Source organism: Neopelma chrysocephalum, unplaced genomic scaffold (assembly GCF_003984885.1).
Source record: "Neopelma chrysocephalum unplaced genomic scaffold, ASM398488v2 Primary Assembly neopelma1_60, whole genome shotgun sequence".
Classification (NCBI taxonomy): Eukaryota; Metazoa; Chordata; class Aves; order Passeriformes; family Pipridae; genus Neopelma; species Neopelma chrysocephalum.
The window spans coordinates 16512535-16524546 of NW_020897715.1; the positions used below are offsets into that span (position 1 = coordinate 16512535).

At 41.5% G+C, this 12012-nt stretch overlaps 1 protein-coding gene across 2 annotated transcripts; it reads left to right on the plus strand.

Annotated features, from left to right (window-relative positions):
• The first annotated feature begins 1935 nt into the window (after positions 1–1935).
• Positions 1936–11889, plus strand: HAO2 (hydroxyacid oxidase 2). 2 transcript variants are annotated; one of them, XM_027681577.1, is made up of 8 exons: positions 1936–2065; positions 3689–3841; positions 4669–4820; positions 5613–5896; positions 6266–6481; positions 8153–8311; positions 9657–9726; positions 11600–11889. In XM_027681577.1, the coding sequence occupies exons 2-8, from the start codon at positions 3711–3713 to the stop codon at positions 11653–11655; spliced, it is 1068 nt and encodes a 355-aa protein (XP_027537378.1). In that variant the 5' UTR covers positions 1936–2065; positions 3689–3710; the 3' UTR covers positions 11656–11889. The 2 variants fall into 2 exon arrangements, with proteins under 2 accessions (XP_027537378.1, XP_027537379.1); XM_027681578.1 differs by having other exon boundaries at positions 5616–5896.
• The last annotated feature ends 123 nt before the right edge of the window (positions 11890–12012 follow it).

A 12012-nucleotide genomic window follows, 5' to 3' on the forward strand; every position in this document is an offset into this window, starting at 1 on the left:
ACTAGTATTAGAGAAAATACTACATTTGGGACAAAAAAGTCATTGCTACTTTGAATTGAGCCCATTGCTGAAGGGAGAAAATACATCTAGATGCAAAGTACAGCCTTTTAAAAGCCACAGCACAAATGCAGAGATTTTTCCCCTTTCCTGATCCAAAATACAGTAGTCACAGACTATTTTTAATTCATGTAAAATTATGATAATCATGAAACCATAAACTTTATGGTTTGGTGAGTTGCCTGCAATGTGCATCCCTAAAGTAGGGGAGTCCTTAAATCAGCATAATGAGAAATATGACAGAGGACCCTGCAGACAACTTGTAGGCTGAAACAAAGATCAGGGCAGACCAGATGTAGTTACATCTATTACTGTGCTGTTGCACCAGAAAATGTTAAGAATAAAACACAGAGAAGGAAGATTTCCAAACATATTAGCGGGCATTCTTGTGATGTGATCTTAGTGGTTTTAAGGCCATAGCATCTTGAAGGCCAGCAAGTACTGGGCTTTTTTTTTGTTGTTTTTAACAACATAAATTGATATATATGACCCAAACCTGACATCTAGCGGAGAAAGAATGAGGGCAGGATTTTCCGTCCTTTCCCAGGGATGTGCTTGGTTATGTACACATAGGGAGAACACAGCTTTTCTCTTCAGAAGTGACCTGAAGGCCATCTGCTGCACAGCTCTTCCTGAGCAGGAAAGCAAACCAAAGAGCTCATGGGCACTCTAGCTGTGTGCACACCTTGTCTGGTTTGTGACACCAGTATCCATGGCTATCCATGCCAGAAGCTAAATTCACAGTGCTGTTGTCAGAGAATAAGCTCTGAAGGCTGAATTTTAACAAGTTTCCGAACACAACAGTAGAGATGACCATGCCTGGTTGAGTTTGGGCAGGATCTTGTGAATATATCTAGCAGAAGAACAGGGGTTCATTGCAGCTGCATAGACGGTGTCAGTGAACTACAATTTCTGCTGTCAGAAACTTCAGGTCTGCAGTCCTGGACCAGACCAGCCAGCTGAACACCAGGTTCTGAGGCTGCAGTTCTGTTCACCTTCCAGCTCTTTCCCAGTGTGTTGGCTCACTCACTGCCCCATCTGGGATGCTTGGGCTGGGAGGACAACAGTACTGGTAAAACTTTGGGAGTGTTTTAACAAGTTTCTTCCTCACCCTCTACACCTCTTATCATAATATCTCAAATTTCAGTTAGTAAAAATCAAAGCTTCAAGATCTCAGAGATGCATGGAAATGTTGAAAGCATTTTTTTATCCCAAAGGCTAAAAAACCAAAAGACAAATAAAACTGTCTAGTGCTTATTTTTCATATCTTGCAAATTTGAGATCTGTTGGCACCTCAGTCCTGGTTTGTAATGCTAACAGGGGAGGTGGAGGGAGGCATAGAGAAGTCCCACCAGCTCCAAGCACAGAAAAAGGAGGACTGACAGTCCTCTTGGGAGATGACTGAGTGGGGGCCAAAGGAGGGAATCTGCAAGCCCAGTGGGAGAACAACTGGATCATGAGAGCACTCATAGCCCATTTAAAATGGCAGAAGACAAAGGGTATTTTAATTGTTCATATACTGTAGGAGGCAAAAAATATCTCTTTCACACATGCTGGTAAAGAGTCCAAGCTCTGTAGCTGTGGGTTGTAACAATTCACTCTGTCTGTGGATCATCATTTTGGTAGGATCTGTAGCACATGAAGCAGCAAGTTATCAACAGTTTAGAGATTCAGTAAAACCCCTGAAATACTGTTGCTCTCCTAAATGAATGCACAGCCATCAGCAGCTGCCAAAGAGCTCAGCTCTGGGGCTCTGTCCCAAGCAATCACACCACTGACAAGATGATGTATGTTTTTAGAAGGAATTTTTAATCACCCAATAGCAAAACAACATTAGTGTTATACAAACAGTGCAAAGTTTACCACAGGATTGAGCTTTAATCTCTGATGGTTGCTTATTGACTCTAGAAAAAACAGAATCTACTCAGTGAAAAGACCTCTACATCCTGTTTGCAGGCAAACTTGAGGGAGAAGCTCTCACCTCCTGCAGCTCTCCCTGAAACCCGAAGTAAGTCTGAACTGAGATCTGAACTGGGAGACAGGACCGAGCCTGGGTTGTTTAAAATTGCTGTTTATTCTGCCATGAGAGGACTTGGTTTATCTTGTTGTGCTTTCTAGTTTTGACCTTTGTAAGAATTGGAAAGGCAGAAGTTGCAATACATTGTTTAAAGTATGTCACAGTATATATGTGAAGACTTGTGCTATCGGCAGTGCTTGATGTCTTGAATGCATGGAGAGCGGGCTCGGCATGCTTACACCACTGGCTACCTAATGCCTGTCAGATGAGACAAAACAATACATTTCTTCTTCATCTTCCGATGAGTCCTTCATCTTGGGCTCTTTTCTAGCATAGAATGTTTAGTCCTAATTTTCAAATGTAAACACGGGTACCTCAGTCACTGAGACATCTCCATGCCTGCAGTTTGACAGGTTGTTTCTGTGTACATAACCTGTGTGTTTATCTGTGCCAGAACTGTACAACATCAGACACACGGGACTGATTTTGGTGAAGCTTGCAACCCCTGCTAATCTGTGGTGGGAGGCTAATCCTGAAAATTAGGATATTTACTTCTTCCTGTATGTTTTCAGAAAAATCAGACTGAATCACAGCTGTTTAAAAACTTCATGTTTTCATATACCTTACTAAATGCCTATTTTAATCAGAGCTGTGGAAGTAATTACAATAAACAATTTAGCAAATTGACTTTGTCTGTGTTTTGTACATGTTTTTCCTCATACACAGCCATGGTTTGCTAAAACATTAATTTGCACAGCTTTTAGTCCTGGCTACTTCAAAAGTATGTAAGTGCAGGCATTTGCTGGGCAGCATTTATGTTGGTTTGATTAGACATCTGGGTAACACAACATCACTTGTCTTCCCTGAAAGGCTGAGGGTAGTTCTTAGAAACATGTTTCATTTTGCATAAATTGTTTTTTGCCAGTATTATCTCATGGTTTGTCCAAATTCTGTATGCTCCTTTTATAGTATATGTCATGTAATACAAACACCCAGAAGATATTTATTAAAGAAGAGAAATGAAGATCTGTAGAAAATGCTTTGTTTTTTTCCACAGAGTTGCTCTTCCACTTGCACTCAGAGTCAGGACGTAGTTTTACAATGTGTTCATGCTGGAGCAGGTTCGATGTAGACGCTGCATTTACTTGTTTCCAGATTTCATAATCTCGAATTCCATCACTGTGTTCCATAACTAATTGTTCAGTCAGGGAGCTGTCCTTAGGGGTAATCTAGCAAATGATCTGCTGGGACAAACTTTGAGGAGAATTAGTGGAACAAATAACCCAGCTAGTTTTAAGATGGAACTTATGACAGAATTATGCAACTAAAAGATTACAGGACCTAAAATGTCTTCTTCAGGCTGCTGTTTAAAACAGAATAAAGAAAGGCACAGAGATGCAAGCTTCCTATGGCTGCATCTGCAAGTTTTCCTCATACTAGGGAAGAAGATGCATTCATAGACTGATGTGCACAATAGACAGAGACAATCTCTCAGCATGTCTTCAAAAAGACAGACAGCTCCAAGGTATTGCATTGAGTGACATGAGACCCCCTGGAAGAGAGAACGACAGTTCAGAGATCTAATTTCTCCTCCATGCTATTCTTTTCTTCAAGGTTCCCAGAGCCTCTCTCAGCAATGGCTATGGTATGTCTTTCAGACTTTGAAGCCTACGCTAAAAAGTATTTACCCAAGATTGCTTGGGATTATTTTGCAGCTGGAGCAGATGACTGTAACACACGGGATGAAAACATCTTGGCATATAAAAGGTAATGTGAGGAGGAAAGGAGGGGTGTTGTACTGGGAGCTTTTAAACTACGTTTTTGTGCAAATGGTTGGACTTCACAAGCAAAGACATCTAAGACCTTGCCTTTTCAAGGTGATCCCCAAGCAAAATGCACTTACCTGAGTGATATATGCTGCATGGTCTGATGCCAGCCTGACTGTGACACAGATTGTGTGAGGCATAAGTGATGCTGAGGGTACAGGCAGGTGGTAGGATATGGTAGGGTAGGGTAGGCTATGGTAAGGTAGGGTACGGTACCGTGTGGTATATATGGCATGACAGGAAAGGGGATGAGTAGCTATAATAGAATGAGATGCAACAGGGAGTTCTTGCAGAAAAGTAGGAAGTCTAAGCATAAATAGGATGGGATTTGGGGAACACGCTGCAGAGTGTGAGGGCAGGCACACTGTACAGTGAGGACAGACGTATGAATGGTGTAGTGGAAGGCACCAACCTGGGATTGGGCTGCAAGTAGAAGCAACTTAGGGGGTGGACAATGGGAGAACAAGACATAGAATCACAGAATATGCTGAATTGGAAGGGACCCACAAGGTGAGCTGAAGTGGGAAATGAAGAAATTAAGTACTGTGGCCAGTAAGCAGGATTAATGGAAAATGGAAGTGGTTGAACTTCTGGCTGAACTGACCTTTAAAAGTGAACAGAAAGGAAGAAGAGCCTCTGTTATATGCCGTTCTATTTATTGTCTCATATTCCTGCCTTGTAGTTGGTAAATGAAGACCTGGTTCCGTGAAACTTCAAAAAAGTCACTGAACATCTACTATCCTGAATGTGGTTCTTTTTGCCTTGCAGAATTCGTTTCCGGCCACGTATGCTGCGGGACGTATCCATGATGGACATTAGGACTAAGATCCTGGGGACTGAAATCAGCTTTCCTGTAGGAATTGCCCCCACTGGCTTCCACCAGCTAGCATGGCCTGATGGAGAGAAAAGCACAGCCAGAGGTATTCTTCTGGTCTGTTGCCATGTTGCAAAAAGGGTGGTTTGTGGAAAGGCCTCAAGAAGCTTTTAGGATGGCTTGAAGTGTGACTGAGAAAAGTTTTCAGGCTTGAAGGGGCAAACTCCTTTCCCACTTTCTGACACTCTGCATGGGAACCTGTATAGGCATTGCTCTACTTCCCCAGCTACCACTATTACAAGATCCTCACTGTGGAATCTGCTGCAAACTTAAGACAAGGGCATTGGACCCATTTCTAACTTACACCAAGAACCACACAAGGTTCTCAGTCCTGGTGGCTCTAGATAGGTCATAAAAGTGGTGGATGAGACTCAGACTGTGAATTCCTTGTTACCGGTTAAGAAGTGTCTCCCTTGGAGAAAAAGAGGGATGGTACCTCTTCACAAATCCTATGGTGGGTTTGGATACCTGATGCTTTAAAATGACTCTTTTCTTCTGTGTGTTTCTGTGTACAAAAAGTGGAATTGAGAGTGCATTCCTGTGAAAACTCAGTCATAAAAAAAAATTCATGGTTTTTCAAAAAAAGTAGTTGCAAAATGAATGCACAGCTTGGTAAATTGCCTCTCTCTTTCCCACTTTCTTAACCATGATCCTACCCTAGTGCATGGTAAATACAGCTACTTTTAATCCGGGGGTCATAGTTGCACTGTGCTTCATAGGATATACGTAAAACAGGAGTTCAGGAAGTCTCTGCAAAGAGTACAAAATTTTGTGTCTGATGTCTGGCGAGATGGTTCAAATGACTTTGTTTCTGATTCTTTTTCAATACGTCCTGAAGCGGCTAAAGCCATGAACACCTGTTACATTGCCAGCACATACTCCACCTGCACGCTGGAGGAGATCTCTGCGGCTGCTCCCGGGGGCCTCCGGTGGTTCCAGCTCTACATCCACCGCAATAGGGCAGCTTCCCGTCAGCTGGTCCAACGAGCAGAGGCCTTGGGTTTCCAGGCACTTGTCCTCACTGCGGATCTGCCCTACGCGGGCAAAAGACGGGACGATATCCGCAATGGTTTCTGCCTTCCACCCCACATGAAACTGAAGAACTTGGAACAAGATTTTGAGGTTTGTAAAATGAGCCTGTCCTTTTATTCACTCTGCTGGCATGTACCACATGAGACAAAACCACTGGGTAACTGCTGCTTTGGCATCTGCTCTACCCAGGGTGTATCTTCTCCCCTTCTGGTTCTGCAGCATCCTGCCTTGATCTCCTGCCAACCTGCGTTCTGACTTCAAAATCCCCATCCAGATGCCTAAGACACACTGATCTTCACCCCCACTGTAATTATTCTTCTTCAGAGATGTATGCTTTCTGGAGCTGATGAACATGTTTGTTAGCAAGTTAATTAATCCTTTCTATGGCAAGGAAAGACTTCAAGGGACCTCTGAATTGCTGCAGCTCAGATGAGGGTTCCTTTTGTTCTATGGCTGTAGGGAGATGACCGTTCTGAGTACGGACTGCCACCCAACAGCTTGGATCCTTCCATCACCTGGAATGATATCTACTGGCTGCAGAGCCTGACCCACCTGCCCATCATCATCAAAGGCATCTTGACAAAAGAAGATGCAGAGCTGGCAGTAAGACATGGAGTTCAGGGAATTATTGTGTCCAATCATGGTGGAAGACAACTGGATGAAGGACCTGCCACTGTAAGTGAGACAATGGATGTCCCATGACTGCTTACAGTCTGCATATTTGCGTTAACCTGAGTATCTCTATGACCAGCTTTGTGTGTACACTTTTGGTGGACTTGTATTTGTTCAGTGGCTGTGGGTGTGTGCAGATGTACTTTAGCTTTAAACTCGTAAGATCTGTGACTTGGCATGAGCTACCCACTGAAGTATTTTCTCATCTTCTTGGGAGGGTTCTGTAAGTGTTGCAGAAACCACATAACTGCAGATAAAGTACTGGCCTAAGTCAGGAAAAGTTTTCTGCCTGTGTCTCCATGAGCCGGTGCAGTGCACACAAACTCTTTGTGCACTGCAGCAAAAGGAAAATGAAGCTCTGAAACCAAAAATATACAAATGAAAGCGTAATGTATTCTCATTGTTCACATCTGTCAAAACATGCAAAACAACACAGCTAGATTTAGTGAGAGGCCTGCTTGTGTATTTACAGACTCAAGTCTAAATGGGAATTTATTGACTTTCATGAGCCAGAAAAAGGATAACTTATCTGGAAAAAAATTCCCCTGCTTTTTAAACTGTACAAAGAAATCAAGCATCATTTGGACATGTGTGTATTTCACTGGTTTAATTTGGCTTCTCTCAGTTTTTCCAATTGACCTTATTTTACAGTTCTGCATTGCATAGTATCTTATGAATTTTTTTTCTCTGTTTTCTTTTGTAAAATAAAAATAGGTACCAGGGAATTGTCTTCTATTCTACATCAAGCCTGACAATAATGAATAAAAAATATTTATAGTCTAAATGCTAAGGGCATAATAACAGAAATGGCATCCACATTGAATTGCTCTTCTACCATAAAAATTTCTTTACATACACAGACAGGGCAGTAGATACCAAGTTTGGCTCTGATATTCTTCTGGTACCAAGCCTGACAGTAGAATCTATTGCCCCTGTCCTTGATGAGCTACTCCTAGAAAATTTCAGCCTGAAAGTTTTAGTGCTTAGTATTCTTAGTTATAGCTGCTCTACTAAAAAAACAAAAAAACAAAAAAACACAACAAACAAACAAAAAACCAAACAAAAACGATTAAAAGGAGGCAAAAGGGTACAAGAGACTGCAGAAAAGAGCCATTTGGGTTTGCCATTTGGGACTCTAGTCCATGTTGGACTCTACAAAAAAGACATTAGGGAATCAGGAGACTTAATGTGGAGGAAATGATATGTTGACTGTCATACAAAGCAAATTAAATCCTTCACAGATGCTTTAGGGGGTTTGAGGAGGTATTCAGCAGGTGGTCACCAGGATTAGGTTGAAATGTAAATGTAGGCAGTTTAGACATTAGCCTTTTTTACAAACATTTGTCTCAAACAAAAGTAAAATATTAATAATAGTTATTTTCATTGAAATTTATATATAAAATCTTCCATAAAGCACTCATCAGAAGTGCTAGCAAAGAATATCAATTTAGGCAAAGCACTGGAAAATCACATTAACTATCTGGTAAACAGAATAGGGAGCTGCACTTTATCCTCCAGCCTTTGGTGCTGAGCTATTTGTGATGCGTTGTCACATTTTATTTTGAGAAGGTATGCTATGAAAGCATTGTCTTCCTGCCTGTCTCTTTGGAATATATCCTCTTTCTCTTGGAATCAAAGGCTGACCTCAAGGTGAGACTGGATGCTTCTTTGCAGATTGATGCTCTGGTTGAAGTTGTGGAGGCAGTACAAGGCAGAGTTGAAGTTTATTTAGATGGTGGAATAAGAAAAGGAAGTGATGTGTTAAAAGCACTGGCACTGGGAGCAAAATGCGTCTTTATTGGAAGACCAGCTTTGTGGGGTCTGGCTTACAAGGTGAGTGAGGAGTTTTCAGTTCATATGCCTGCTTCTCATACTCTCCAACACTGTTGTTATTGAAGTCAGAGTGAAAAAGTTTTCACTGGAGAAGAATCTCTTTTTTTTTAATGGATTTTTAAGTGGAATCACCCCAAATTGAATTAAAATCTGACATTTCTGTGATTTAAAAATACCACTGAATTTCATGATTTCCTATATATGCTGCTTCTTAACTATGGGAATATTTCTACAATCCAGAGTCATGAATTAGGCCTCTGATGCAGAAAGTTAACATAATATAATTAAAATATTATTACAACAGTTGTTTGCTTTACTAAATTTTTGCTATTTATCCTCTCAGTTGGAGATTCCAAACTTTTCTCTACAATAAAAAAAATCTTTATTTTTATGGTCTAGAAACTTTTCCTATCTTTTGAATGAGACTCTTGTTCAGTGGTGTGATTGCTGTGGATTCCAGTAGCTAGGTTTTAAGCAAGAAGTCACCTGAATCTTCTGAGAAACCTGGAAGAGTTGTCAGTACTGTTTCTTTTGCCAGCAAACATAAAAAAAGGGCCTAACATGAAAAGGGTGCTGCTGTGAGTTGCCTGCTTTTTTTCCACAATGCAAGCAGAATGGAGATGGGATTTGGGGGGTTTAACTGTGCTTTCGTATTAAATTCCTAAAGATGAATAAGTTAGAGTATTCCTAAAGATGTATCTCAGTGTATTACCCTAGCATACAAAGAGGAAGGACATGAACAAGCACTAACATTGTCTGCACCCAAAACATTCTTTATTGTAAGAAGTAAAAAGAAAATTTAAGAAGGAAAAAAAAAAAAGAAAAAAATCATCCAGTATTTTACAAGAAACTCAAAATCTTATATACAATTTATTGGATTTTGAGCTTCTTGGTGTCACTTACACAGAGGAAAAACACAATATATTATTTTTGAAGATTCAGACAAGTATTTGAGTAAACTAAAGTTTTTAAAGTAGTATCATATATAAAACTCTCATTACTTCGTTAAAAACTGTCGGAATTGTAAGGTTTGACATTTTAAATAACAAGCCAATTGGCAGAGGAAAACTGAAAGCTAAGAGAAGAAACCAGCTAGAAAATGTCAGAAGTGAAAAACAGCTTTGTTTTCTTTCCATGTTCAGATGTATCACAAAAGGAAAAGCATTTAAATTATTCTGCGATGAATTGAGCACATCCATCATGAAGTTTTAATCATGCATCTGTATGAGAGCCTGGAATTGGCACAAGGTTAAGGGACTGTCCCAGCTCTCACAATGCAAGCATCCTGCAGCATTGTTCAGTGCCAGTGCTCCTTTTACCCTGACTGCTTTCTCTGTTGGAGCAGGGTGAAGAAGGTCTCCAGGACGTTTTGAGAATTTTGCAGGATGAGTTTCGTTTGTCGATGGCCTTGGCCGGTAGGTATTTTGCAGGTTGTTTGCAATGGGTGATACAGAGGTATCTTCATGCAAGCCATGTAAAATCAGAAGTCTGATTGGATGGGTCACAAAAAGGGAATCCACCTGAGCTGTGCCAGTTCTAGTTGCTATGCTTAAGGTGATTCTTTGTTTCCTAGAAAACCACTTGGCATTTCAGGTGTCACAGCAATGGCACTTGCAAGGAGGAAGTAGGTTAAAGCAGCTTTGTGACCCAGCTAAAGAGATACAAAATTGCTAAGCAAAGCTGAGCAAAACTTGCAATTTCTGTTGTGCTGGGAATGGCAGCATACGTTTTTCAGTATTTAACATAGTGTTTATCAGGGCAAAATGGAACCAATTCTTTTCTGCATGAAAAGTTCATTAAAAATGGATGCAGAATTTTTCTCTGCATATTGGAGAATACAGCCTGTTGGTGCAGGTTCAAATCTCTGCATTCTACATTCCTTAAAAGCCTTCATGTCTCCTCCAAGCTTTTACTTTTGTTCCTCATTCTCATTTCTCACTGTTGCTCCCAACTGTAGCTGCCATGTTTGATCCCCTCACTGACAGCAAACTTGCAGAGCCCAGTGCAAACTCGTTTCACATATGAACAAGAGGGTGGTTGAGCACTGGAACAGGCTCCCCAGGGAAGTCTCAGCACCAAACCTGCCAGAGTTCAAGAAGCATTTGGACAATGTTCTCAGGTACATGGTGTGATTCGTGGGGCTGTCCTATGCAGGGCCAGAAGATGGACTTCCATGATCCTTGTGGGCTACTTCCAACTCAGGATATTCTATAATACTAAGCATGACATGCAGATCCAGTGCAGGAGTCTTCACACATCAGCAAAGGATCTTATTAAAGATTTTCATGCTCTAGCAACCATGAACTCAAGCGGATAACAATGCTGACTAGGAGACTGGAACTGAAATCCTGCTGGCATGGTTGGTTTTACACATCACTTTTTCAACTAGCAAAGATTCCTACACAGTAGGTTTGTTGGTTTTGTGGGGTTTTTGTTTTTTGTTTTTCCAGCAGGCTCTTACACTTTACATGCAAAAGGGCACTGGAATCAGCAAGAGTAGCAAGTTGGGATCTTTTTAGTGGAAGTGTGAAACTCATAGAATCATATCATCTTTTAGGTTGGAAAAGACCTGTAAGACCATCAAGGTCAACTCTTAACCCAGCACTGCAAATCCACCATGAAACCATGTCCCTAAGCACCACATCTCCATGTCTTTTAAATACCTACAGGGATGGTGACTTAACTACTTTCCTGGACAGCCTCATCTAATGCTTGATAACCCTTCATGTGAAGAAATTTTTCCTAATATCCAACCTAAATCTCTCCTGAACACAGGATTCAAAGTGCAGCCTCATCAGTGCCCCATACAGGGGGATGATCACTGCCCAGGTCATGCTGGCCACATTATTTCTGTTATAGGCCAGGTTGCTATTGGCCTTTGTAGCCACCTGGGCACACTGTTGGCTCATGTCCAGCTGGGTGCTGACCAGAATCCCTCTTCCACCCATTTTTGACCAGATGAAATGCCAGTGCAAATCTCCACCTCCCGTCACTTGGCACCCAGCAATCCCTGTATCTTTTCTGTCTACCTTTTCTCTGCTGACTGGATAGGATAACACCCTGCTCAGCTTGTTGTAAGGATCATTTTTTTTTCATGTTTCTAACTCTACTTGTGTGGGAAGTCTGGTGCCTAACCTCAAGGCTGAAGATGCCATTGAGGAGTAGAACTACTGAAGTATCAACCTATCCCAACCCAGCTCATACAAGACAAGACTGTAATTCAGAGAGGGGGGCTTCCAAGCTTCATCCACAAACCTTTCTTTCTCACTGTTGTTTCATGTATTTCAGGCTGTGCCAGAGTCTCAGAGATTGGCCGACACCTGGTTCAGTTGTCCAAGCTGTGAACAGCCTCCTGCAACGCCCACCAAACAGAGGCAGCTCAAGCTGAGGTCCCAACCAGAGTGAAGACAGAAAAAGAAGGAGCAATAAGTATATGATAAGGCCTTCAGGAAACCTCTGAGGAGATTAGGAAAGTCTCCGTGTTAGCAAAGGCTGTGCTCTGCTTTTATTGAGACCAATGAATTCCTTAGCAGTTCGAGTAATTTTTACTTGCTTAAATACATTTGCTTTAAACTGGCTGTTCCATGTCATTACCTATGTTGGGCCTTACTCCCGAGTTCTATTACATTGGACATCCACACAAGGAAAACTATGTGCCTTGCTTTTTCCACTTGATTGTCCTACCAAGTTTGACTGCAACT